The 27,277-nt window shown below is 41.3% G+C and overlaps 1 protein-coding gene across 3 annotated transcripts in view; it reads right to left on the bottom strand.

The window, feature by feature from the left end:
* Positions 1-27,277, bottom strand: part of SIN3A (SIN3 transcription regulator family member A) — a 66,226-nt gene that overhangs the window by 11,198 nt on the left and 27,751 nt on the right. For all 3 annotated transcript variants that reach the window (XM_069559489.1, XM_069559488.1, XM_069559490.1), the window contains exons 4-17: positions 24,473-24,579; positions 23,516-23,798; positions 22,012-22,263; positions 21,306-21,458; positions 21,013-21,171; positions 19,054-19,143; positions 17,008-17,126; positions 16,212-16,422; positions 15,774-15,890; positions 12,628-12,866; positions 11,118-11,301; positions 9,463-10,036; positions 7,126-7,295; positions 2,660-2,833 (exon numbers count right to left, since the gene is read on the bottom strand). In XM_069559489.1, the coding sequence (XP_069415590.1) occupies positions 2,660-2,833; positions 7,126-7,295; positions 9,463-10,036; positions 11,118-11,301; positions 12,628-12,866; positions 15,774-15,890; positions 16,212-16,422; positions 17,008-17,126; positions 19,054-19,143; positions 21,013-21,171; positions 21,306-21,458; positions 22,012-22,263; positions 23,516-23,798; positions 24,473-24,579 (2,832 nt within the window). The remainder of the gene's footprint in view (positions 1-2,659; positions 2,834-7,125; positions 7,296-9,462; positions 10,037-11,117; positions 11,302-12,627; positions 12,867-15,773; positions 15,891-16,211; positions 16,423-17,007; positions 17,127-19,053; positions 19,144-21,012; positions 21,172-21,305; positions 21,459-22,011; positions 22,264-23,515; positions 23,799-24,472; positions 24,580-27,277) is intronic.

The raw sequence follows: 27,277 nt of genomic DNA, 5'->3' as shown, positions 1-27,277 counted from the left end.
GAATTAAAATATTTTTCTAATCATCTAAAAAAAAATGAGCTTGATAATACTAAGCGTTACGGAGAAATAAATGCTCTTACCAAAGTGCACACTGGTATATCCTGTCACTTCGGGAGAGAAATGAGAATATCTATTAAAGTTTAAATTTTAAAACATGCATGTGCATGGACGCCCAGTCGTGTCTGACTCTTTGCGACCCTGTGGAGTGTAGCCCACCAGGCTCTTCTGTACATGGAATTTTTTAGGAAAGAATACTGGAGTCGGTTGCCATTTCTTCCTCCAGGGAACCTTCCCAACCCAGAACTAAACCTGTCTCCTGCAGCGTCTGCACTGTTGGGTGGATTCTTTACCACTGCACCGGGCTTCCCTGATAGCTCAGCTGGTAAAGAATCCGCCTGCAATGCATGAGACCCTGGTTCGATTCCCGAGTTGGGAAGATGCCCTGGAGAAGGGATAGGCTACCCACTCCAGTATTCTTGGGCTTCCCTTGTGACTCAGTTGGTAAAGAATTCACCTGCAATGTGGGAGACCTGGGTTCAATCCCTGGGTTGGGAAGATCCCCTGGAGAAGGGAAAAGCTACCCACTCCAGTATTCCGGCCCAGAGAATTCTATGAATTGTATAGTCCATGGGGTTGCAAAGAACTGGATGCAACTGAGGGACTTTCACTTCACTTATCACTGCACCACCTGGGAAGCCCTAAAATATGCATACCCTACCCTTTTAACCGAGTAATTTCATTTCTATGTCTTTACCCTTAACATTACCACATGCACACAAGAATATAAATTGTAAATGCTGTTCAATGAAGCACTATTTGAGATAGTAAAAATGGAAATAGCTTAAAACATTCACCCATAGGGGAATGATTAAAAAAAAAAAAAACACAACTATGGCACAGGAAATTTCCTGGTGGTCCAGTGGTTAGACTCTTGTGCTTTCACTGCTGGAGGCTCAAGTGAGCCGTGGTGAGGGAGCTAATACTCTAAACAAACAAACAAACAAACCACAAGAAACTATGGTACATTCATAGTTTTAAGTATGACATGGCAGCTGAAAAACATGAGTTATGTCTATATAAACCAAAATAGAGCAAATTCTAAGACATATTAAGTGGAAAAAAGCAAGATGTAAAGTACATAGTTTAGTTAAAAAATTTATTTCTACATAAATACACATGTATATGTAAGTGCACAGAAAAGGGTTTGAGTGGTTATATGGAGAGTTAAACATGCCTAATTTTAAAAAAGCACTAGAGAATATGCCTAGAAAAACATGAAGTGAGAGGAGGGTGGAGGTGGGACTGGGCAGGGGATTTGAAGGGCTGCTTATGCTTAGCTTAATGCTCATACTATGGACTTTCATTCTCTATGTAAAACATTTTAAAGAAAAAGGTCACTGTGATGACCCAATATTCCTGGTTACCAAACCTTCTGTTCCCTCTGCTATTCTGACAAATGTGTTATCTACAGGGTGAGTTTACCCATTCCTTCATAGGCCCTCACCACACAATCTGTTAACTCACGGTAGGTGGGGGTGGTAATTCTGTCACCATGAAATAAGCACAGATTAAACTCATGAGAAACATTTATAGATTTAAAACTATGAAAGGCTTAGGAACTCTCCTCTGTAGTGGGAAAGTCCTCAGGTAGTAGAGCATCACAACTGTGACTGAACTAGAAAACTCGTTTCCAGGTCTTTGATTCTAAATTAAGCCAACAGTAGGCTGAAAGTAGAAGCATGCACAGCTAAGTGAACAGTTTGAGGGTCACATCATTAAAGTACATGGGATGTGCTCACTGAGGTTAAAATTTTGTTTAGCTTAGCTCTCTCTGTTCAGCCAACTACAAACCTTACTCTGGGCCATCTAAACCTATCCTTACATACAGGCTTTGTTCAACTATACATATTACACAGGTGCAGTAATAATATACATAATTTTGTGTCCTTTTATTTGCTTCAGTATTTTTACTGACATATAATTAACTTTTAAGAGCTGCAAACACACAACAGCTGCCATTAACCATTCCCACTAAGGGATGGGCATCTAGATTGTTCCCAGTCTCCAGCTACTGGCTTTTCTAATTAGCTATTTTAATGGTGGAAAACTGGCAACAACCTAAATGCTCAAATAGACGGGCATAGTTTTCTATAAGATACTGAACAGTCATAAAAAGACCCAGAGGTGTTGCTAATTGAGCAAAGTAAGTTACACAGAATGCTTTGCCCAGTATAATCTCTTTCAAAATATATACAAACACAGAAAAGTTTAGAAATGCCATCAATGATTATTTCTGGGGAAAACTGTAGACAACTAGTTTTTCTTTTCTCTACATTTCCTATCTTTTCTACAATGACCATGGATTACGTTTTTAAACAATTTTCACAAAGCATTTAACACCAAAAAAAATGTACAGAGAAAATGAAAATCATATATAAGAACTAATTTTTTTTTTAAAGGCAAGAAACAGACTGCCTACGAAACTTTACTTTTCCATGTTTTTTATATTTCTTCTGATGAGTTCAAAGGAACTCCCCGGCACTCTAGGAGTGGAGACACTGGGTCCAAGCACCCTGGTGTGGCTCTGGCTTCTGTGGGTAGAGTCCCAACAGCCTACACTGCCATCAGCATGCTCCCCGACTAAACGAGTAGCTCTCACCTTGAAACAATTTTCATCTGACATGAGCTGCTCAGCTTTCCGCTGATATGCTGACTCCAGGAGGCTCCTTGACGTCTGTGTGTTCAACTGGCCGCCTGTGGCCCCATTATTGTTTTCTGCCAGGTACAGGTCTGTCACTTGCACACAGATCTCATCACTCACGATATGCTGCAGCTGGAATCAAGCAAAGGCAAGTCATCAGGAACCAAAGTTACAGTTCTCCCCATCATACACTTGGCCTTCCTTCGGTGGTTCCAATCATTCAGTTAAAAAAAGGGTTTTTTTTTTGGTTGAAAATTTTAGAAAATTAATCATATAAAATCACTATCTTATTTTCCTAGAGAATAACTGAGCCAAAATCGTCAACCATATCATTGGTCCACGAGTAAAGTATTCATATATATTTAAGAGCAAAACCATAAGTAACTCAGAATGTGCTACTTATTTAAAATTCTAGTGTTGGTCACCTGGTCGTGTCTGACTCTTTGTGACCCCACGGACTCGAGCCCACCAGGCTCCTCAGTCCATGGAGTTCTCCAGGCAAGAATACTAGAGTGACAACTCACTCTTCCCCACCCAGGGACTGAACCTGGGTCTGCCACACTGCAGACAGACTCTTTACCAACTGAGCCACCGGTTGGCTCATTTAAAGTTCATTTAAACTGAACCATTTAAAGTTCTAAGTTACTTAAAAATTGTTTTACATGAAAGAAAATTTCTACGGCTTGCTACCTTTACGGCACTTCTTTAACATTTATAATTTGCTTTCACACATATTCTCATTTGATCCACACAACTACCCTGGGAAGCAGTCTGGATAGGAGTGCCCTATCCAGGGCACTCCTATATGAGATATTTATATGAGATAAATGTACATTTTAGATAAGAAAACTCACTGTGTGCTAAGGTGAGGAGAGGGAACTTGGAGAACCATGAAAACAAGATCCATTCCTATATTCAAAGCCCTGGTACAAAGTGAAATTCAACAGGCCCCGAAGAAGCTGTTGCTGAATTAATCTGTCACTGGCACTCAGCTGAAGGAGCTAAGTCAGAATGAATATTCAAGTTTCTGGACCCCACGCCAATATTCTTTCTAACACATTCCCTATTTTTCCACATCTGATAATAAAAGCATAGTATTTAAATTTTATGCAAATAAACTCATTTTCAATACATGTCAATCATGATTGACTACTGGTAACTTCTGTGACTATCTTATTAAACTCTCTGATACCTAGCAAGTTGAACCCTTCAGAGATTCCATTCTTACAGGTCATGATGATATAATCTATCATAAAATAAAAATTCCTTCAAATGAAATTTTACCCCTTAAAACACCACAGGGTGTGAAAAACAGATAAAGAAGAAAGCAAAACATTAATTGCAATAACTATTTTACTTTAAAATTCTCATAACCACTAAGCCATTCTATTTTTAGGAAGATACACTCTTTTTGAAGCACTAGTAACTATGACAACTACTTATTTTTAACATTTGAAAAAGTCTTAAATGACAAGTATGTGTATTTGTAGATAAACGGACAAAATGAAAGGTCAGACGGTGAGTCACCTGCTGGTGGTAGAAAGGCCAGCAACTGGAAATGGTTAAATTACAACCAGGCCATACAACAGCTTTTAATGTGACTGTTAAAACAATGCTTATAACTTGAAAACACAGGGGAAAGCTTAAAACACAGTGTTTAAGAGAAAAAAGCAGTGTTAAAAAAAAAGTATACAAAGCATGGTCTCTACTATGTAGATACATCTTTATACTTCACTGTTAAAGGTCACCGACTCCTTTCACACCCTCTTCTTGGATTTCTGGCCCCACCCAGTCTTTGGAAAGGGCAGCATTATAAATCTAGGCACAACTAGGCAACTCCCAACCCAATGCCAGGCTTGTCAGATTCTCTCTCCTACTAAACTGAAATGACACAATGAGTGTGTCCGGTAGACAGACATTTTATAGAGGAGCACCTGGATTGGAAAGGTTGGTCATGTCAGCACTGAAAACACTCAGGGGGCCGGATGTTCATCTGCAGAGAGAAGCGTGAGGATGGGGGGGATGTCCAGAAAAGAGGCATGCCGGAGAGGGAAAAAACCTTTCCAGTCTAGTCCCCATCTGGTCTGGCCATACTTTCAGTCCCACACTAGACATTTATGAGACTGCCTACTGTATTCCTAAGCAAACCCGTATTAAACTAGTCTGGAAAAGTAAGCTAAATATATGGTTTGACCCTGCAATGTATATTCGACCTCAATAATGAACTCTGGGAGAACAGCAAAGGATTTAAGGAGAAATGTTATGCCTCCAATTCAGGAGTTAACCTGAGAAGCATAAACATATGCTTTTAAAACACTAGATTTGGATTTTTGGATACAATCTGTCTCCATAAAAAAAAGACTGGACCTTATGTATTATTGACTCAAAATCATCACCAGGTGCTTCTAGTAAATGGACTAATCACTAATCTATTGTTTAAAAAATCAACTGTGGGCTTACAAAAAAAGAAAAAGCTGGTTGTATTGGATTTTTAAAGTTGAGCTGATAGTATGAAAGACTTTACTTCTAGCTCCAGCAACAGCGAACTTGTAAATAGAAACATAAGCACATGGTATGGTAAGCGGACTCTTATATAAATTTAGGGGACATTCCAGTGGTCATGTATGGAAGTGAGAGTTGGACTGTGAAGAAAGCTGGGCGCCAAAGAATTCATGCTTTTGAACTGTGGTGTTGGAGAAGACTCTTGAGCGTCCCTTGGACTGCAAGGAGATCCAACCAGTCCATTCTGAAGGAGATCAGCCCTCGGTGTTCTTTGGAAGGAATGATGCTAAAGATGAAACTCCAGTACTCTGGCCACCTGATGCAAAGAGTTGACTCACTGGAAAAGACTCTGATGCTGGGAGGGATTGGGGGCAGGAGGAAAAGGGGATGATAGAGGATGAGATGGCTGGATGGCATCACCGACTTGATGGACGTGAGCTTGAGTGAACTCTGGGAGTTGGTGATGGACAGGGAGGCCTGGTGGGCTGTGATTCATGCGGTTGCAAAGAGTCGGACATGACTGAGCAACTGAACTGAACTGAATAGGCATTAGTCTCTCAAAAATTATGACCATAGATGATTATATCCATGTAAAGATTTCTGTCTCTCAACATAAAGACCTCTTAAGGGAAAGCCTAATAACCGCTTCAACTTGCAGCTTCCTCCATAACAACTTTTGTGAAGATGCCAAGATTCACTTATTCCTTGACTTTGAGTAGATCCTATGAGAGGGGTGCAAAGCCACACATCCTTCTAAACTCAAGACAAAAGCAAGAGTACCTCACAAAGGATTCCTTTGTGATTTTACCTAAGGAAGGCACTTTCCACTTTAAAGAAAAAAGTGGGACTTCCCTGGCGGGGCAGTGAATAGGAATCTGCCTGACAACACAGGGGACACAGGTTCAATCCCTGGTCCGGGAAGATTCTACATGCCTCAGGGCAACTAAGCCCATGTGCCCTAGAGCACGTGCTCTGCAATGAGAAGCCTGATCACTGCAATGAAGAACAGCCCTCTGCTTGCCATAATGAAAGAAAGCTCATGTGCAGCAACAAAGACCAAGTGTAACCAAAAATATATAAATTCATTAATTAAAGAAAAAAGTGCACTAACAACAGACTGATACCTTTGAGAACTCAGAACAAAAGGCAAAGGAATGGAAACCTATTACATGTTATTTGCTATAAAATTATCATTGTTGTAAAGAACAACATATCTACAAACTCCCAGGGTACCCCAAGAATAAACCACAAAGCCAACTACAAACCTAACACAGAGGGAGTCTCAGATAGTGAGGCGGACAGAGTATTATAAAAGATGTTATACAAAACCCTTCCTGTAAAAAGAACTTCAAATGTTAAATGAGGCAAGTCCATAGAATTACCAACATCTATTCAGACAGTAAAAAAATCCACCTGCAATGCAGGAGACCGGGGTCAGGAAGATCCCCTGGAGAAGGAAATGGCAACCCACTCCAGTATTGTTGCCTGGAGAATTTCATGGACAGAGGAGCCTGGCGGGCTCCAGTCCACAGGGTCACGAAGAGTCAGACACGACTGAGTGACTAACACTTTCACTTTTCACAGAAGAGAAACAGCTCACACCTGGTAAATGACATAAGAGCTGGGAAGACAGGTCAGGAGCTGGGGGCAAAACCTCACATCTGAGGTAGGTTCCTCCTCCCAGGGCACACTGAGCAAAGCAGTCAATCACATGGCTGAAGCCCTTCCACTCAGTTGACAGGAGAAATCCAACATCACATTAACCTCTCCCTCCCCTCTACAGAACCACCTGTTCGTTAACACTATCACATGAGAAAACGGCTCATCTGTTCCCAGAAGCAAACTTGCCCCGTCTCTTTCCTGACCCACCTGTAGACGAGGACTGTCTCCCTCCCCAAGCCTCGCCCGCACCACACCCTCACCTGTCTGACAATGCTCTGGATGAGTTTGTCCATGGTAAAGGCAATGTAGGCATGAATGGTGAACATCTCTCTCAGTGAATCTTCGTACTGGGACGAGTCTATGTTGCCATCCAGCAGGCTCCGCACCATGTCCAGGAAAGCTGGGTAATAATCTTCTACATCAACATCCACTGTGGGAAAGAGGGGAGAGGTGAGGCCTTACCCTGCTAAGAAAAGATGGGAAGAGAGGGCAGGGCAAACCCCACAGCTGGCCTGAAAAGCACTTTACAGAACAAACCCTTGGTATTCAGTCTGCTGCAGACAGATGAGATCTGACAGGTGGCCACAATCCCAGCACTGTCTATCAAAGGAGAGTGACGCTGCAATTTCAACAGTGGCTTTTAACCCTCTGACTGACCAAAACACTTATTTACAGTACAGCCTGGCAACGCGTGACATGAGAGCAAAATATCCCAGGAAAGAAGTTTCTTCAAAAAGCTGTCGGCTCCCTGCTAGGAGAGGAGCCTGCAAAGGGAGTATCCCCCAATTGGGTTACTTGCTCAAATAGCTATTTCAATGAAGCATAAACGGCTGAAGAGAAAAGGCAGACAGAACCGAACACGAGCACTGAGAAACCTCTTAGGAACACGAAACTAGGAGGGCAGATTAAATCCTTTATGAATAATGAAGTATCTGCATTTGTCAAAGTCTTTTTGTTTAAAAGTGGATTCTCAACATGGTATTTCACAAATTGCATCAAATGATCTATACCTGCTGCATATGAATCACCTCAACCACCAGACAGAAACCTTATCCGTTGTTACAGAGACATCTGGCAACTAACAGCGCACAAGGAAAGGTGGAAGGACTCCACCTTTAGCTTACTCAAATAAGACCTATTTACATGAAGATGGCAAATCTCATTTCCAGTGCTGGCAATCCAGACAGCAGTGCAAGGGGGCTACTGGTTATGTTGTTTCCTGATCTGGGTGCTGGTTACACAGGTGTATTTGCTTTGTAAAAATTTACTAAGCTACGCAATTCTGTATATGTGTTGTACTTCAACAAAAAGTTCACTACAATGAGAAAAATTTACAAAGAGAACTCTTTGTCTTTGACATTTAGCTACCTCTTTGTAAAGTTTATACAGGGGAAAAAAGGCTCTGAGAGCAAAAACTGAGTCCATTTCCATTTATTTGAAGTGTGATGGATTCATTCAATACAGGCAAAACAGGACAACTACTATTTAAGAGAAGCAACTGGCTTGAGTTTCCTAACAGAACATTACCTTGTTCAGATCCACAGCAGAGGCATGGGCTGTGCTATTGCTGTGAAAAATGCTTTCACGTCAGAATAAAGCTATGAGTTCTACTGGTGCAAACCACGTGAGCCACGATCAGTGGAGGCTTGGCATTATTACTCAAGAACGAACTGTTAGCCTCAAAAATCAGGTTAAGCCAATGGTCAAGCCAAGATCAGGTCATCTTTCTTGTTTCCACCCAAGCAGAGGGAATCGCCACACTGAAGTCTAAAAGATGTCTCTCTCAAGCTAGGATTAATCCAGATAACGGCTTTTAGAATTAATTTTCAAGGTCATTAGCTCTCCAACAGATAGATGGCCAGGGCTTCACATGGGCTTCTTACATTACCAACAGTTAAAAAAAAAGGTAATTCACTCCAAAAATGGGTTATTTCCTAAAGAACACACAAGAAGGTTTCACAGAAGAGCTTTGGCTAACAGCTTAAGTACCTAACTTACAACCTGAAGGGAGATCTAGAAGCAAGCGGCACAGAATCACGTAGAGCACGTGGAGGCTTCCTCAACCTTCCCTTATTTTCCTTTTTCTGAGTTTTCTATCTTCATTCCTGTTCTGCTGTCTCAAACCATCTCCTGAGTCCCCATCTCTTTTTTTGTAATTGTCTCAGGCACGAACAGTTGTTCTGTCGTGGAGTGGAACCAACTATGATGCTTCAGTCATTCTCTGTCCTTTCAGAGAGACCTTCCATTTGGGAAACTGACGATGGTAACTGACACCCACTTCCTTGGTGTCCACAGTACCAGCTACTGAGGGTCTATGATCTAAGCAAGGCACAGGGTGCTTTGCATATTTCCCCCAATTCTCCCAGCAGCCCCACAAGATAACAAGTAGCACCTCCAGTTTACAGAAAAACAGGTTCAGAGAGTTTAAGTAAGGTCACGCAACCAGTAAATTGCAGTGCTAGGATCTGAACCCAGCCAGCCTCGAAGGACTGCCTGTGCTCTATGCACTAACATAAAAGAAAGCAGTCCTGAGTCTAACTAGGTCCTGCATCCCCGAGCTCTCACACCTTCTGCAGACCGACAACCCTAGCACTCACTAGGTTCTTTGAGACGCAGCTGGATGGCAGGGCTGTCACTCTTGTCTCGCTTAATGCCCAGCACTTCCCGTTCCCACTCTCTTTCTCGGTTTTCTTCTTCAATTTGTCGTTCAGCTTGGGAACAAATCCGAAGCAGCCTCAAGCAGAGTATCTGGTGCAGCCGCATAAAGATATACCAGTTATTATTAACATAGAAGAGGTTGTACACTTCATCCATCCCTCTTAACTTCTGAGCTGCTGTGTTACTAAAGAGTAGCTTGGACTTAGGGGGACTGCCCCCAACACCATTGTGCTTCTTAGCCGCCCCTGTGGCTTCATCTACATCCATCTCTTCTTCTTCCTCTTCCTCCACATCTGAGAGATCACCTCTCTGAGCAAAGAGCAGATCTGGAATAAAATGATGCATGATTTGCTTGATTTTATATTTGTCTTCCTTCTGAATGCCTGTCTGCCTCTTCACGTGGTGGATAATCAGAGCAGCAGCATCTTCCAGAATCTGCTTGTCTTCATAGGCAAGTGAGAGGTGCGGGCCAACAGGTACACCAGCATTTTCTTCCGTAGCCTGCTCTTGCCTCTACCAGGAGAGAGAGACAAAGTATTATGTGACAGCTACAAAAGCACCAGGCAGACCTACGAGACTACACTAGCAGTATGTCCATAATGGCCACTATTTTCCAATCGAAAACTTCCAGAAACAAACAGATAGTGTGCAAGATGTGGTTTGATACCAAAATGACTGGAGGTACCATGACTGGTACCTCCCAGACACTGAGATTTTTAAAAGACAATAGGACAGAAAGGGGACCATCTTCTAAAATTTTACATTAGTACTTATGGAGGATACGATATGAGGTCTAAAATTTCCTTTAAAATACTTCTGGGAGTGAGGAAGGTGGCAGATATAACAGAACTGGCAAGACAGGGAGGAAATTAAATTTATGTCAGTTCATTTTACTGTTCTCTCCCTTTTCATGTATGCTTGATATTTTCATAATAAAGTTTAAAAATTCAAGATCACGCCCTTCTAGAAATTCTCAATCATACTCTATTTGTTTCTATCCATCCCCTAAGACTATGAGCTCAAAGAAAGAAGGATTAACTTCTTATTCATCTGTGTATCCTAGCTCCCAGTACTCTACATAATCCTGAAGGATGCCGAATAAACAAGGATTAGAAAGTCTGGGGGCAATTCTCTGGTGGTCCAGTGATTAAGACTCCATGCTCTCAGTACCAAAGGCCTGGGTTCAGTCCCTGGTGGGGGAACTGTAATCTCACAAGCCACACAGCATGGTCAAAAACAGAGAGAGAAAGAGTGTGGGGATTGAAGATAGTATTTTAAGTTGTGGAAAGTTGAGATAGGCTACAAGAAGGAATATAAGGTACTGTTGGAAGGAAATATGGAGAGAAGTGGAAGAGGGTGGCAGTGGGCATGAACTATAACCAGGATGGAAAACTGGGAAACCAGTAAAACAGCTCAGTGAGCCTTAGATTTAAAATGGTAGAAGAATTGGGAATAGAAGTCTATCCTATGAAGCAATAATCAACAAACCTTGGAGGGTCTCAGGCTCATATAACAAAGGTAATTTGCAGGAGTCAAAGCTATGCTGAGCATACAGACTGGAGACTTCTCACAAATGTTGAGACCCTCGACTCACCTCATCATATATACTCTCAATCTCATTGAGTAAGCTCTTGGACCTCAGGACCTTGGTGTCATTTTGTTTAAAGTTGATGCCTTGGTGGTCCAGAGATTTCAAATAGTATTTCTCATTTTGCTCTCTCCACACCTTGTTAAAGCCTCTCTGAGCTTCTCGCCATTCTTCCTCTTTCATCTTCAACCTAGTGGGGTGGAGGGTGGAAAAAGAAAGACATAAGAGTTCAGAGGAGGGAATTTTAAGGCAAGGAGTCATATTACACTTGTAGACTGGAATCCTCACTCTGCCATATTAGCCACGTAAGACTGCCTCCTTATCCGTAAAAAGAGGATAACAGCACCTCATCCCACAGGGTTTAGAAGGAAGAAATATGTCAGGTTTACTTTATTTCAAAGGTCAACAGGTACAGCAGATCTGTCAAATCTGTTGGCAACTCTGGAATAAATTTATTCAAGCTAGTCTTGAACTCTGATACACGAGAAAACTACTCATTCGGGACTTACTATGGGGAAGTAATTTATCCCAAAGTCAGAAATCTTGCAGAGAACAGTTATTTCTCAACCAACATTCCACAGAATACCCTAGAAAAGTAGACTCTCTTCTTTGGCCAGCTAAAACAAAGTGAAACAAGTTTCCCTGCTACAGGACTTCTGAGAATTGTCATTATGCTAATGCAAATGTGAATGTCCAAGAGCAGAGAACTTGAGCAACAATGGATGCTCCTCTAGACAGAGCCTGGAAGTTCCAGCAAAAACAACTGACTGAGCCTCTGGAAGAGAGGAGAGAAAAATCAAAACCAGCACTAGAACTGAAGGATATCCTCCACCTCGAAGACAAAAGTTAAACACTACTGGCAAGAAGGCAAACACCTTCTGCCAGCTCTTGAGAGGAAGACTGGGGAGGAACAAGAAAATCTGGGCACGTGTGACTGTGCAGTGGATAAGTTTTCACCAGGTGATATAGGACCAGATTTTTAGGAGCGCCATGGACTTCGAGGAGCCTGGGGCTCAGCCCTGGCCTCCTCGATACCTACAGCCTTATTTTAGGTGGGTTCAACAGCCCCTCTATACTTGGTTCGAAGGTTGGTTAGAAGAAAGAAGACATTCTTGAATTTTTATGGGACGCTAAGGCTTTTTAAGTAACATATCAATTTCATAAAGACAAAGTGATTTTTCTTATTAAAAAACAAAAGATGTGAACATCGGTTAGTACTAAGTGGCAGGAAGGTGGGTGGCTGTTTTCTTCTTTGTTCTCTATTTTAAAATATCCCCCTAAACACACAGAGCATTCCAGTATGGACTGGAAAGGCTTGTTCTCTGCTGTTGGTGACACAGAACCCCATCAAGAAGTTCCACTATCCCACACTATCCACCTGACTTCCTACAGCCGCGGTTGGAGAGAAATGGAGGTCTCAGGGAAAAACTGGGCTGAAAAGGAGAATCTTATTTAATGGGACACTAAATCTGTTGAGAAGTGCACTAAAGCATGAAGGGCGTATGCACTCAGGTACCTTTTAAGGACAATTGGGACAGCAATGGAAGGGTTCTTCCTCAGACCATCAATGATGTCAGCTGCTTTGTCAGCATATATCCTTTGGAGTGCTTTTCGGTGGATGACTTCCGATGTGCCCCCGAGGGTGTTGTCCAAGCGAAATTTAGCTTGTTCTTCGGCAGACAAGCGGGAAAGTTTCTTCTGTATTGCTTCCAGAACCCGGATAGTTGCCAGATTGGTCTCTAAAACTACATCAAGCTATTGAAAAAAAAAAAAAAGAGTGTGCTCAGGACCCAAATCAGAACAGAATAGCTGTCAGGAGTAGAAGGTAGAAGTCAAACTCCCTGGATTTGAATCTGGGCTCTGCCATACCATAGCCATATAAAACTGTTAGCTTATCAGTAAGACAGGAATACCACCACCTACTCTCACAAGGTTGGGTTCTGGATTTAACAATACAACCCACATAAAGGATTTAGCACAATACCAGGCACACAGCAAACATCCAAACCCTGAATATTCACTGAAAGGACTGATGATGAAGCTGAAGCTCTAAAATTTCGGCCACTTAATGCGAACAGCTGACTCACTGGAAAAGACTCTGATGCTGGGAAACATTGAGAGCAGGAGGAGAAAGGGGGTGACAAGAGAATGAGATGGTTGGATGGCATCACCAGCTCAACGGACATGAATCTGAGCAAATTCAGGGAGATAAGTGAAGGACAGGGAAGCCTGATGTGCTCCAGACCACAGGGTCACAAAGTCGTCTTAGCAACAGAACAACAACAACAAAGCAGTAGTTAATACTTCTAGTGCCACCAATGTGGTTTATTGAAGATGACTGGCCCCCATGCCAGAGGGACCTAGGAGGAGGCAACCTTACTGACACTTTCCCCTGAACTTTTGTGAATTACTCAGATCTGTTACAGACAATAACAACCACTACCACCAAATCCCAAAAAGATCATTCAAGATAGTAAATCAATCTCATGAGTAAAGTTTTTCAGAGTAACTTGAGATGTTTAAATGTTTAATGTCTTTTTGCACATCTACTAACAATAAGAGCATTACTTAAGGGCTTCAATGTTGTATTTGTGAGTAACCATTTAAATTTTCACTGAATATTTCTGACACTTTATTTTCTGGCAAGGGCCAAGCCTAACCTGGTTAAAGACATGACTAGCAACCTTGAGTTAACTTTTTTCCAAAGCTTAACACAAAGTTTTCTAGATGAGAAACAGAAAATAAAGGAAATAAGCAGTCTCAAGAGTCCATGACTCTGTATAAGTGTTCCCTAATTTTCTAGTTTGAGGACTATGGTAGTCATTTTGTCAAAAATTTTAATGCCCCCTTTCCCCAGTTATGGATAAACGATGGCTTGGACTTCCTGGCTGCCTTGAGATTAGCTGCTGCTGCTAAGTCACTTCAGTCGTGTCCGACTCTGTGTGACCCCAGAGACGGCAGCCCACCAGGCTCCCCCGTCCCTGGGATTCTCCAGGCAAGAACACTGGAGTTCAGAAAACTGCCATTTCCTTCTCCAATGCGTGAAAGTGAAAGTGAAATAACTTGGTCGTGTCCAACTCTTCGCGACCCCAGGGACTGCAGCCTACCAGGCTCCTCCGTCCATGGGATTTTTCCAGGCAAGAGTACTGGAGTGGGTTGTAGGGCCGTGTAACTAGCTCTGACCTATGAGCTGTTAACAGGTGAGTCAAAGTAACATCTATTACTTCTAGGCTAGCGCATTTAAGGGTGCAAGATCCATCTGAGCTTTTCTCCTACAGTCATGGATACTGTTCATGATGGTGCCACTCTGACAGCCCAGGTCCCCAAGCAATTCTGATGAGTGGAATCTTCAGCTGAACATCAATGCACATGCAGTATGATAAGGAAATAAATCCGTCGTTTTCAAGTCACTGGGATTTAGGGGTTGACTATATAACAGGAATATTAACCAATCCTGATGCATAAAGGATTCAAATTAGTCTATCCCATCCAATCCTCAGCATGTACATGTGCATACATACACACATTTCTTTCATCTTCACTACTGCAATAACAAGCAGGAAATGAGGCTGATGCCTCTCCTGTTCAGGGATACTAGTTGAGAATAAGAATATCCTGTCAAAAACAGGCGTCAATCTCTGCTAACCCATCACTGAAACTGACTAAACATAGGTTAAAAAAAAAAAAAAAAAGAAATGCTTTCTTCAGCTTGATAAAACTTTACACAGAACTTAATATCTGTCATGACTGAGTTTTCTGCAAATGGTCAAAGTTCCTCATAAACACGGGCCCAGCGGACCAACCAACATGTGGTTCTTCATTCAAAACACGCCAGAAACAGGGGAAGCAAGTGTGAAGGGGAATAACTGGCACAGAGCTAAATCAGTATGGGTTAAAAAAGGAGCAAAACATCTCCCACCCATAGGAAGAGCAGGGACAGTCAGTTTTATATAATAAACACATTAAAAAGGAGGCATGTAATTTTCTCTCTCTAGACACATTTAACATTCCCTTTTTGTCGATATCGGTGAGCCAGACATTTAAACACACTGGGAACTGAGTCTGTTTCCAGTACTCCCACTCCTGGTATCAGGGCTCTGGACCAGCTCATTTCTTCACTCCAGCTCTTTCCTTCCCAACTACTTTAAAATGAAGTCCCTAACTCAACTTCCTTTCAAAAGGAGACAAATCAACATCAGAAATATGACAGAAGAGTTTCATTTCTCACAGGAGAGCTAGTTTGCTAACCATGTTAGTAAGATACCTGCTAAAAATAAAAAACACTTTAAGATAAGCAATTTAAAACAGCTGCCAGAAAGTTTTCCACTAGGTCTTAAATTACTGATTTTAAATACTATGTACAACACAATAACCTTTAAAATGTCATTAAAAATTCAAAGGAGTATTATTCAGCCATCAACGGATAATTTCAGTTAAAAGGGCTAAAGTGGCCTTTTAGATAAGTCACATTTGTTATGAAAATATTACTAATATACCTGACAAAGTCACAAAACATGGTAAATACAAGAAGCATTTACCACAGAAGAATATGAGCCTCTTGCTCTTTGGTCTTAAAAGCCAGTCCTCTCAGGTAGGTATTTAAGATATCCTCTTTCAGAATCTCTCATTTCCCCAAACTTCAAATGATAAAGGAGCTTGTACCTCAAAACGTTCATCTTCACAACGATAGATATGTTCTTCATACTGAGTTTTCTTGGAACTAACAAAGGTGGAGTCCTCAGACCAGGAGGGGAAGGAAACCCAGGTATCATTTAAAACCTTTGGGTAAAAGAAGAGAGATTGAAACAAAAGTGTAACAAAATTTTCTGGTGATTAAGCTTTCTCAATTAAAAAAGACAAAACTTTAGGGGAGGGAAGAAACAGTTAACATTACAAGTTTCACCCATAGCAAGTGAAACTGTGTAGCAAGTTTAAAAAGATAGAAAAAAGTTCTCAATATAAGTACAAAACATTTTCTTTTGAAAAAAGACAGGAAAGGATTTTGATTTCTTCATTCGTATAAATTCTCCATCCCACATACCACTTCCTTCTGGAGGAAGCTGAGGACTCAGGGCTGATGCCTTCCCTGGAAGGCCTTACCTCTTTACAGAGAGGAGTCCGTCCCGTACACTTGGGCTGCTGGTAACTCTTCGGTAGAGCTCGATAGCTGGAGCCCAACCGTTTACAAGAGGCATAATCTATCTCCATGGCAATGCCCTCTGTGGCCCGTTCCTTTGGAAAGGTTTCCAGGTGTACAGACTCCTTATAGCCCAGAAAGTTTTTAAACCAATTAAACAATTCTGGGAATTTCCTAAAGAATCAAACCAAAAAACTGGTGAGCAATTAGAAGTATTATGCAGTAATGCTGAGGTGTGACTACCACTATTTGATGTAGAGTCAGAACTTTGCTATCACTGGACAAATTCCAGTGACAATTATTACTTCTTGCCTAATAAGTACTGCTTTTGAATACCTGGCTTCTCCTTTTCTTACAGAGTGCTCTAAGATCAGTCAAGGTGGTGGTGCAAGAACTATACTGAAACAAGGCAATAACCAGCCATTCTTCTAATCAACAATATTGTTTCAAAGTTCAGATAATTCTTTGGTTGTCAAAGTCAAGATTCTAGAACCCTGGAAGAGACTGGTCTATATAAAACATCCAACATTGGTCAGGGGATCAGGAGACCAGTAGTCTTGGCCAATGTGCCCTCTGCCAATCTTTTCATCTCCATAGTTGAACTAGAAGACTTCACAGAGGACTCTCTTAGCACTAACATTTTATGAGTCAACTGACCCACCACAATCAAATTAATTTTGTCTATCATTTACTTGCACAAACTAAGTTTTATTTTACTTCCTTATCACACACCAGGGCCAAGCTCCTGACTCCACTTACCCTAGGAATGGAGAGACTAACTGCACAAGCTCCGCCCGAGAGATCACCTCCTGGTTAAAGATAACAAGACAGCGCAGGAAATTTTCATAGGCCTCTGCACTCCGCAGAGCCTTTCGGACCTTATGGAGACAACCGAAAGAAAAATAATTCAGTGAGAAATCAAGAGATCCTGGCTCACTTTTAAAAGACTGGGGAAACTTGAACTGTTATTTGATGATATTAAGAATCAATTTTGTTTTTTTTAGATGTGTTAATGCTTATGTTTGAAAAAAGGAGTCATTTAAAAAGGAAACTTAGGGACTTCCTTGTTGGTCCAGTGGCTAAGACTCTGTGCTCCAAATGAAGGAAGACCAGGTTCGATTCCTGATCAGCAAACTAGATCCCACGTGCTACAACTAAGACCAGATGCAGCCAAACAAATATTAAAAAAAGAAAGAAAACTTAGTACTCATGGGTGAAATATTGTATCATACGAGACTTGTCTCCAAATAACCCGGGGTAGGTGAGAGTGCACATGGAGCAGGCGCAGCAGCTGGAGCTGAGGCCCGCCAAGGCTGGTGATGGGTGCACGTGCTGTCATCTCACCACTCTCTCTAATTTCACATGCTTAAAAATGCCTGTAACAAAAGTTCTGAAAAAAGAGGTCCTGGAGTACACAAGACGTTTACTTCTCACAAGCCTGATTCTCTGAACCATAAGAGTGTTGCCCAAGCTTTGGTTGCTTCGCCTAACGGATGTTTACAGAATCTTTTCAACACTCTTTTCAAACTCTGGTAATCCTGACTAATAACCTTTTAAAATAAGCGACTTTTGTTCTCTGGCTTGATCTGTTTCCTTTCTCCATTTCTCCTTTCTTCACAGTGCTGAGAATTTTAATAACCCAAAACACTAATCATTTCCCTGAATTATCAAGCAAACTCCGGACTTTCTTTTAGTATGTCTAAGAAATAAGTACCTCGAAAACAACAACAAACACCATCACTATTTTTAAAATTAACTTGTTCAGTCCCCTCCCCTCACCCTTTCCTTGCCATCTGTTGGCTGTGACCTGGACTTTCACATTTGCCTCAAAAGCACCAAGTGCCCAGGCAGCCCTCAGAAATGGTTCAGATCAGAGTCATGGACTCAGGAGGCACCAATCATGGAGATACTAAGTGATTTGCCCTTTTGCAAAAACCCAGAGGTGCAGGACTTTCCTGGTGGCTGGCTCAGTGGTAAAGAATCCGCCTGCCAGTGCAGGAAACATGGTTCAATCCATAGTCTGGGAAGACCCCACACGCCTCAGAGAAACTAAGCCTCTGGGCCACAACTGCTGAGTCCACGCATTCTGGGGCTAGTGCTCCAAAATAAGAGACGCCACGGCAATGAGAAGCCTGTGCATCACAACTAGAGAGTAGCCCCTGCTCATAATCAAAGAAAAGCCCTCATGACATCAAAGACCCAGCGCAACCAAAACTTAAAAAAAAAAAAATCACCTGTGGAGCTCTGACAACATACAGTTAAATCAGAATTCCCATGACCCAATATTCAATACCACAAATAAGTTTCACAAGCAATCAGAAGGTTACAAGCCATTTAAAGTCCTCAACAACTGGTGCACTGACGTGCTTCACTATATACACCTGGGTATCTACAATAGAAGCACAGTAGTTTGAGAGTAATATCATGCACTTCCTTTATAGCTTTTTTCCACAAGGCAAATGCTATATTTTGCTGCAAACTATTTCACAAAATTAAAGCAAACAGTGTTACCATTTCTCTAGTTGTGCTAACAGTTCTCAAAGATGGCAAGGACCTACAATTTGAAATCTGTGTTAGAAAGTACAAAGACCTAACCAGCTTGATGCCTCTAAAACAAAATCTTCTTGGGGACAAGGCGATTTTCTTTGGGCATTAGTAGTTAATATTAGGGGTCTTCCAACCGGACGCAGTTTTTCAAAGTGAGGCAGGGCTTCCCAGGCGGTGCTAGTGGTGAACAACCTGCCTGCCGATGCAGGAGACTTAAGAGACCCGGGTTCAATCATATCCAATTCATTTATTACTCACCTTATCAAAAAATAATGATTCCGTTCCTACACCATGCTTGCTGGCATCTGCCATAGAAGAATCTTTGAGGCTGAGCAGTTTGGGTTTCTTCTGTAAAAAAGGAAAAATATAAACATGTAAGATTCAAAGAGAGGGTTTCTCTGGGCTTTATGTTCTTTTCTGTTTTTGCTTTCTTGGCTGTGCCCTGTAGTGGGATCTTTGTTCCCCAACCAGAGATTGAACCTGGGCTTCCGGCAGCGAGAGGGCCGGATCCTAGCCACTGAACTGCCAGGGAATCCCCTGAGCTTTATTATCATCTCTGTTCTAAGGTTCCATCACTAGCCACCACTGATTAATAATTTGCAACAAATGAGAGAATTCAAGTCACTAACTTGCTTTATATCTTAAAAGATTTCCACTTATCTTCCCTATTTTTCAGATTGCCTGTCATTTCCCCCCAGAGGTTCACAGGTCATTCTACTTGCCAATAACTCTTTCCATAAATGGTCACAGCATTACTGTGATGTTAGAATGAATATCCTTACTTTTTTCCATGGGCTAAAAGTAACTTTATTAGGAACCAAACGCTATTGCTTTATCTTCCTAGCTATGGAGGCAGAAGAGGCTATAAAAATATCTGGACTACACAGTAATCAATCTTTAACCTTTACCTTTAAATAGTTCAACTGAAAAAATCATGGGAAAAAAAAGTTTATTTTCCTAACAGAAGGAATAACTACCTTGTCAGTAATATCCACTCAGACCAATTTAAGACTGTTATCTTAAAGCAAATGAATGGGTCATACATAACCCCAGGCAGAAAGTTTACTATAAAGAAATCACCTCTCAGCTGCCTGTGAAGAAATGCACCGTCCGGGAGAAGCAGCACATTTACCTTCGCCGTCGGACTGCGTTCTCTTAGGAGCCACAGCCTCTGCCTTACACTGCCTAAAGAAAAGGCAGACAGGGAATCCTAACCTCCCAATATAGGATTTCCACCTGCGGGTAATCAAGTGTGGGAGAAGACCAAGATTGGCGCCTATCTGCTGACCTGATTCTTGCTACTCGTATTACTAAAATTCCTTACTAAAGGGAAGAAACATACACGATTACTATGTTCGGCTGGTTTCAAAGGGAGAAACCATTACAAACGTTGAAAAATAGTTCAACAGTCCTTCAAAAGTGTCAACACCTTACAGGTCACTCTTTAGTGGTTATTTGCTTATTTACCAGTCACTTCTTACCATAAGATATTCCACTAGCTTTTGTTATTCTTTAAATTCTAAAGACATATCTACCTCTTCAACATCATATACAGCTTCAGAATTCACTGAAACAACACTCAGTACATACACAGAGCCCACTCCCTAGCACTGCTGCCCCACGTCAACAGGGAGAGAGTGGGCTCAGCTTTCTGCAGGCAGACCATCAGGGTTTACCCTAACAAGGAGCACCATGATAAGTCACTAACAGGAGTTTAAGACCGCCCTCTGCTGTACCCCCAAGGTCCTTCCTTGGAGATTAAGATGAGGCAGATAAGATCTGGCAACCCAACAAAGAACCTTGGGGAGGACAGGCCTCTAGACCAAGGAGATCCCACAAAGCATTTGCACTTTACTCACAAGAGGACCTCAGAGACCACTGACTTACTTTGGAAATAATTATTAATTTAATCAGCTTCTTTCTTAGTACAAAGCAGGAAAAATTAAGTCTCAGAAACCCTTGGCAGGAAACAAAGAAATAGATGAGAGCTAATAGCAAAGAAGGGAGAAACTATAAAGAAAACCTGTAAGAACGCAAAAGTAATTGGAGCAATTTATATTCTAACATTCCTTCACAAAGCCAGATAAAAAGCTTTGCACTGAGTTTATGTGACATACACCAACTAACTTCAAATATCCAGGATCCAAGTGTCAGCCTTGCGCACTGTCTGCTACTACCGTTCCTGAAAGTCACAACGAGCAGTTTCACCCTCCTCACCTTCACTGGAGGGGTGGCCCCCGTTCCAGAGTGCCTGCGAATCTGGCAGCCATTCTGGCTGGGCCTCTGCGGCTTGTTGTTCAGCTGAGGTTTCTTCACCGTGCCTCCGTGGTCATTTCTCACGGAATCAACCTTCTCAGCAGTTGTTTTGCTTAAAAGCTAATTAAGAACACATGAAAGAGATGAGTGCTCTTATAAAAGCAAGTTATCACTTTGAAAAAGTCTCCTTCTGATTCCAGCTTCCTAACTTATCACAACCATTCTCAATTGTGTAGTTCTTCTAAATAACTTACCACAGAGCTGTTGGCATCTGGTAGGAACTGTCCAAATTCTGACAACAGATCTTCCTGATTTTTAAAAAGACGAGCCACCTGGGCATACACCTCCTGCTCAGTCAACGCTGGAGTGTAGTTTCCTCCAGCTTCCTTGGCATTTCGCTGCTCTTTCTGATAGGAAATTGCAAATGGGAAGAGATCTTATTAAAGGGGCACTGTTTTGAATGACTTGCTTTTGCACACTTTTCGAGATGTCTGGCGTAGCAGTCAGGAGGAAAGTCTATGTTCTTAGCACCTGTTTTTGGCTTCAAGCTTTGAAGTTGACAAAGGAGTGGAAGATGGTGGCTGACAATTCCTTTTGAAAACCAGGGAAGTATATGTCAATGCTCAGGGGACCACTACCGACTGATAAAACACAAAATATTAGAGAAATTTCTCCTTCTATTGTACTTTAACTATATTACACAAATCATTCTTTCAACTTTCAGATAAATAGCACTGTTTCACAGAGGAGTGACTTTAAAAATCCTAACTGGCTGCTACAAGGGAATTAAAGTCAGGTAAATCGAACTGGCTTTACAAACACACATCACAATGTCTAACTGGTTAACTACCAGTAAGAATTAGTGGACACAACTGTGTCCACAATAACCAGTTCTTCTCAGACTAGTTGTTCCCAGAAGGCAACCTGGTTAAGACAGGCTGAAAAGGGCAACTGTCTTACCTGATACGTGTGCAAAATCTCCAGGAACGCTTTGTAGATGTCTGGTTGGCCCTGGAACCTGTTCTTGATCTTATTAACATAGTTGATGGCATGGTTAAACTCCACAGGCTGATTGTTCTGCAAGGGCGGGGCTGTTCCCAACGAGATTGTCACTGGTGTGTGAGGCTGGACAGGTGGAGAACGTGGGGACGCGTATGGTGGGAGTGGGGGAGTCTGCTGACTGGCTGGAGTATGTGCTTGTAGTTGGGAAGGCTAAAAAGAAAAAAGTCTTTATTCTCCTCAGGAATACAGATGGTTTAACACAGGAAAGAAAGTTCAAAGTAAAGAGAAACAAGGTGTCTGATTAACATATATACTTTATTCACTCTGGCTAGGCCATCTTAGCCCAGCTCAGATCACACTGAGCAGGGGTGGCAAGAGCAGAGGGTTCACACATTCTGATACAAATATTCAAGCCTTAAATTTTCTAAACACAATCTTAAAAGTGGGCGATGTCTCCAATTACAGGGAAGAATTTTCATATGCAATTTTTAAGCTTACTTGCTCAACAGGTGTGAACAGAATAGGAAAAAACCTTATTCTACATAGATCTTTAATGTCAAAAAAGACAATTCAATTGCTGCAGTTAACGCCACATAAAAAAAGTCTTCTAAACCAACTCTGCCCAACAGACTCTCTGAAGTGATGGAAATGTTCTTTATTTGCATTATTTTGCACAATAGCCACTAGTGAAGTGGCTCAGTCATGTCTGACTCTTTGTGACCCCATGGACTGTAGCCTACCAGGCTCCTCTGTCCATGGGATTTTCCAGGCAATAGTACTGGAGTGGATTGCCCTTTCCTTCTCCAGGGGATCTTCCCGACCCAGGGATTGAACCCGGGTCTCCTGCATTGTAGACAGACGGTTTACCATCTGAGCCACCAAGGAAGTCACCAATAGCCACTAGCCACATGAAACCAGTGAGCACTTGAAATGTAGTTGGTAAAACGGAAAAACTAAATTTATTTTAATTAATTTAAATTTAAATATAGCCATGTGTGACTAATGGCTACTGTATCAGTAGAGTTCTATACTAAAAACACCTCATCATCATCATCAAGATCTTCTGCTTAGCTTGATATGGTCTAATCTGGTAAACAGAGTAACTTTTGTAAAATGATGACCATGCAGAAAACAGTATAATCTGATCATAAGCTGACCATTTCTGCCTGTGTTATCAAAGTACTATTACACAAAGCTGTCATTTCTTGGGATGCTCACGGGTTCAAACGGCAGAAGTTGGGGGCAAGAGAGTCCATGTAGGTTGCTGATGTGTAGACTTAAATAGATATATAACTATGTGGTGTGTAAATGTGAGCCACTTTATAGGAATGTGACTCGCATCTTCTCTGATGAATTTTAACTTGTGTCATCTATCTAAGCCTTATATACGAAGGGAAAATGTCAAAGGAGGGTGCTTTCTAGGGATGCATTTCACATGGTGCAGAGTGTTCCAAGTGCTCACCTTGCTGACTTTGGCAGGTGGGGGCTGAGGAGCTGGCTGGGCAGGTGCTGGGGCTGACTGGGCTGAAGGCTGGGAAGGATGCTGGGGTGGTGGCTGAGGCTGGGGCTGGATGCCATGGGTTGGGATCTGATGAACCTGGCCAGGAGTTGTCACATTCACCATGTCATTGGTTTGCACCTCAATCTTGTAGCCAGGGGGCAAGAAGGTATTGAAGCCCATGATCAGGTCAGGGTGGCCTTTGAACAGCTGGGACACACGACTAATCACTCCTGGAGTGTCGATGCTGATTAAAAAAAAAAAAGAAAGAAACACAAATATTAAAGTGGCAAGCCTGACAAAGCACCCTGGCAAGACAAAATTCACATTCCACTAGGTTCTCTACACAGGAAAATAAAAATCAACCTGAATATTACAAAATTAACCACACCCAAAGACCTCTGAAATTCAAAGCCATTTATACTCATAACCAAAGAGGCATGGTCACAGTTTTAAACAGAACAGACATTCAAGCATGCTAACAGTCCCCTCAAGCAGATACTCAGGCAGTAAGTCTCCAACTCCAATTGCCATGCAAGATCCAACCCCTGATACACTGGCATAAATCATCATGTATCTATATACACTGTTCAGATGTATATAATCACTCTTTTATAATAGTGAACCATGCCAGAATATTAGGGTGTCTTAAGCTAATCCAAAAAGCAAGTAGCTTAATCATTACCAGTTTACTTCCCTGAGATTAAGTACTAAGAAAAATTTATCAATATGCAAAAAATAAAGGTGTTGGGCCTTCAATTTTTATACAATATATAAAACAAAAACATGACCCATGGAAATAAAAGCACAACTCCCTCCAAAGAGCCCTTTATCGTTCAGCAGATGAGAATAAGCTATATCCTCCTTCCAGAACCAACAAAACAAGCAAAATTCTCGAGTACAACCACATGTATCTTTTACCTCTGAGATTTGAACTCCTTCATGATGTCAAGGAAGTCATTGTAGACCTGAGGCTGACTACCAAACTGCAGCTTCACTTGGTCAAGGTAGGATAGTGCATCCTCCACCTGGGGCAGGGACAAATCCCAAGGTTATTAAGAGAAAAGCCAGCCAAGAATCACTTCCGAAAGACTGATTTATACCCTAAATAAAATCAGCATATTAAGTGAAATAGAAACATATAGTAAACATACATTAAAAACACTAAAAATTAATATGGGTACCAGTAATATAACTCAAGCTTAAAATAAAAATTAACTCATAAAATCTGTAACCCTGCTTTGAATAGTTTTGCATGGAATTATTAGTGAAGGATAATCACATCCATATGTCATTCACTTATTCATTCATTTATTCATTTCACAAATATTTACTAAGAAGCAACAACATGCTAGGCCAGGCCCAACGTGAGGTCCCAAGGAATTAATGTCAAATAAGCCACGGTATGCCCTGCTGTACAAAAGTTCATTCCACATCCAGCTGGGAGTCATAACACAGTGGGAAAGTGGGCAATCACCAAATGCCCAGAGAGCACATGGGAAGGGCACCCCTCCACACACAAGAAAATCAACCAACCAACCAACCTATGGGGACACACCAGAGGGCTTCCTTAAGAAATGGTGTCTAAACTGAGTCTTGTGGATGAGTACAAGTTAGCAAAAATGAAGACCCATGAAGAAAGTCAGAGGAAGCAGCATGGGCCAAACTGCAGACGGGACACCATCTGGTATATGTGGAAATGTGAAAACAGTTTAGTTTGGCCAGAGGATCTGTGGTGTAAAGAAGAAATGGTGGTAGGAATAGTGATAAGAGATAACACAGGAGACAATGCAAGATCTAGATCCTGAAAGGATCTTGTTAGAAAGCAATTCAGACTATTATCATCTGCACGTGTATCAATTTGGCTATAAGTGTTGAGAACAAGTTGGTGCAGGAAAAACAGATGATGAAGAGGCAGGAAAACCAGTCATGCTATAAGGTTGGCTCACGTGTGAACAGGAGTGGCATAAATTATAGTACTGACCAAACAGAGAGAACTGGGCAGATTCAAAAACTTTCGGGAGACAGAAGCGACAGGGCTTGGGGGCTGACTGACTGTACATGGAAGATAAGGCAAAGAGGGCATTCACTAAATTATACACCATGTGGGCATTCACAAAGAGGAACAAGTCTGAAGGGCTACAAAGTTACAAGTGTGATCTAGGACAACTTGAGTTTTAGCTACTCAGGAGACATCTAAGGGAACTGCCCACTAGGTGTATCCTACATACTCTGGGATTATTTTTAATTCTATATAACATTAAGTTTAGGAAAGTTTCACAAGTAAACATCTGATTTGACAAGCACTACTTTGGTGACATATTGTGAAACAGAATCTTTATGATCAAATAAGCCATTAAAGAGTAGTAGCTCAGGAGTTGCCCCAACTTCCACTATAGCCATGGTTAATGAGAGCATTTGTGCTGCCAGAGCACAGTGTGTATACCTGGTCAATACCAACTCATTGGAGGTTGGTCTTTTGGTACTTTATAAATAACATGACAATTTTTGTTGAAATTCAATATTCAGAATTTTCCATATTGAAATGTTTCATTAGTGACCAAATTGATGGAACCTAAAATTCAGTAAGTTTGCAGAAGGGAAAGACTTTGGAAGATATTTAAGAACAGTATTTACAGTCACAACAGAAGAGTTATCAAAAATAAACATACAAAAAACAAGCACTCTATGGTATAATATAATAAATACACAGAGAGAAAAAATCCTGAAACCTGAAGAAGGAAAGTATATGTGATGTATGTGTGTCTGGAAGAAAAAGGTACAGGTCATAATGAACCACTGTTTAAAAATTAGTATAGTAAAACTCTTTTATAAAAGCATGTATACAGTTCTAGAAATCATTACTTAGAAGAACACAACTTGGAACAAATCATTTGAAAGCTACAGGTTGAAGGAGGCATGTGGGGAGGGTCTTAGATTCTGCTGATGCATCTTCCTGGCTCACTTCCACAGGCATTTATTAGTAAAGTCCTCAACCTCCTGAAGTTCACAGTCTTGTTGGGGAGACAAGCAAACAACTGTAAAGAGAACTTGCTAAATATGTGCCAAATATGTACGCTGCTGGCATTCAACAAATAACTAAATCACACCAAACGTGTCTCAAATTATTCAAATCTTGCTTGTCATCAATCTGCCAAAGACAAAGAAAGTATAGACAATGTTGATGTATGAAATAAGCTAAGAGTTCTCACTGAACACTTCCTTATTATAGAATATAAATGGTTTACTGAAGCTGGTTCAAATGCTTGTAAAACATTTTAGGACTGATCCAAAAATGGCAAGTGATGTGAGAATGTTAAATGAAATTACATGGAGGCGCAAGAAACCATTTTACCTCTCCTTGTTAGAAAGGACATTCAACAAGTTATCATGTCCAGGAATCACATTCAAGAGCTTGTAACTAAGAGAACAAACCTAACTCGACCTGTGACTCACTCTATAACCCCAACTCTAAAGCCCTTCTTGCTTCCTTGACAGCACCTATAAAACATACAAAGCCCACTCTATACACTTATAGCCAAGTGAGGAAGGAGAATAAAATAGGTGCTATGCTTTGACAGGGCTGACTGGAAAAAGGGTATAGAAATAAATATATATTTTTTGTTAGTTTAATAAGTAAGTTATAAGTGCTTTTGCAACATTAAGGTATCAGTTGCTGAACAGAGCATTAATATGGAAGTCAGTCACACCAAACCAACTTAAAAA

This window comes from Ovis canadensis, chromosome 18 (assembly GCF_042477335.2).
Source record: "Ovis canadensis isolate MfBH-ARS-UI-01 breed Bighorn chromosome 18, ARS-UI_OviCan_v2, whole genome shotgun sequence".
Taxonomy (NCBI): Eukaryota; Metazoa; Chordata; class Mammalia; order Artiodactyla; family Bovidae; genus Ovis; species Ovis canadensis.
Note: the sequence above shows the minus strand (reverse complement) of the source record. Positions and strands in the feature narration are given on the sequence as shown.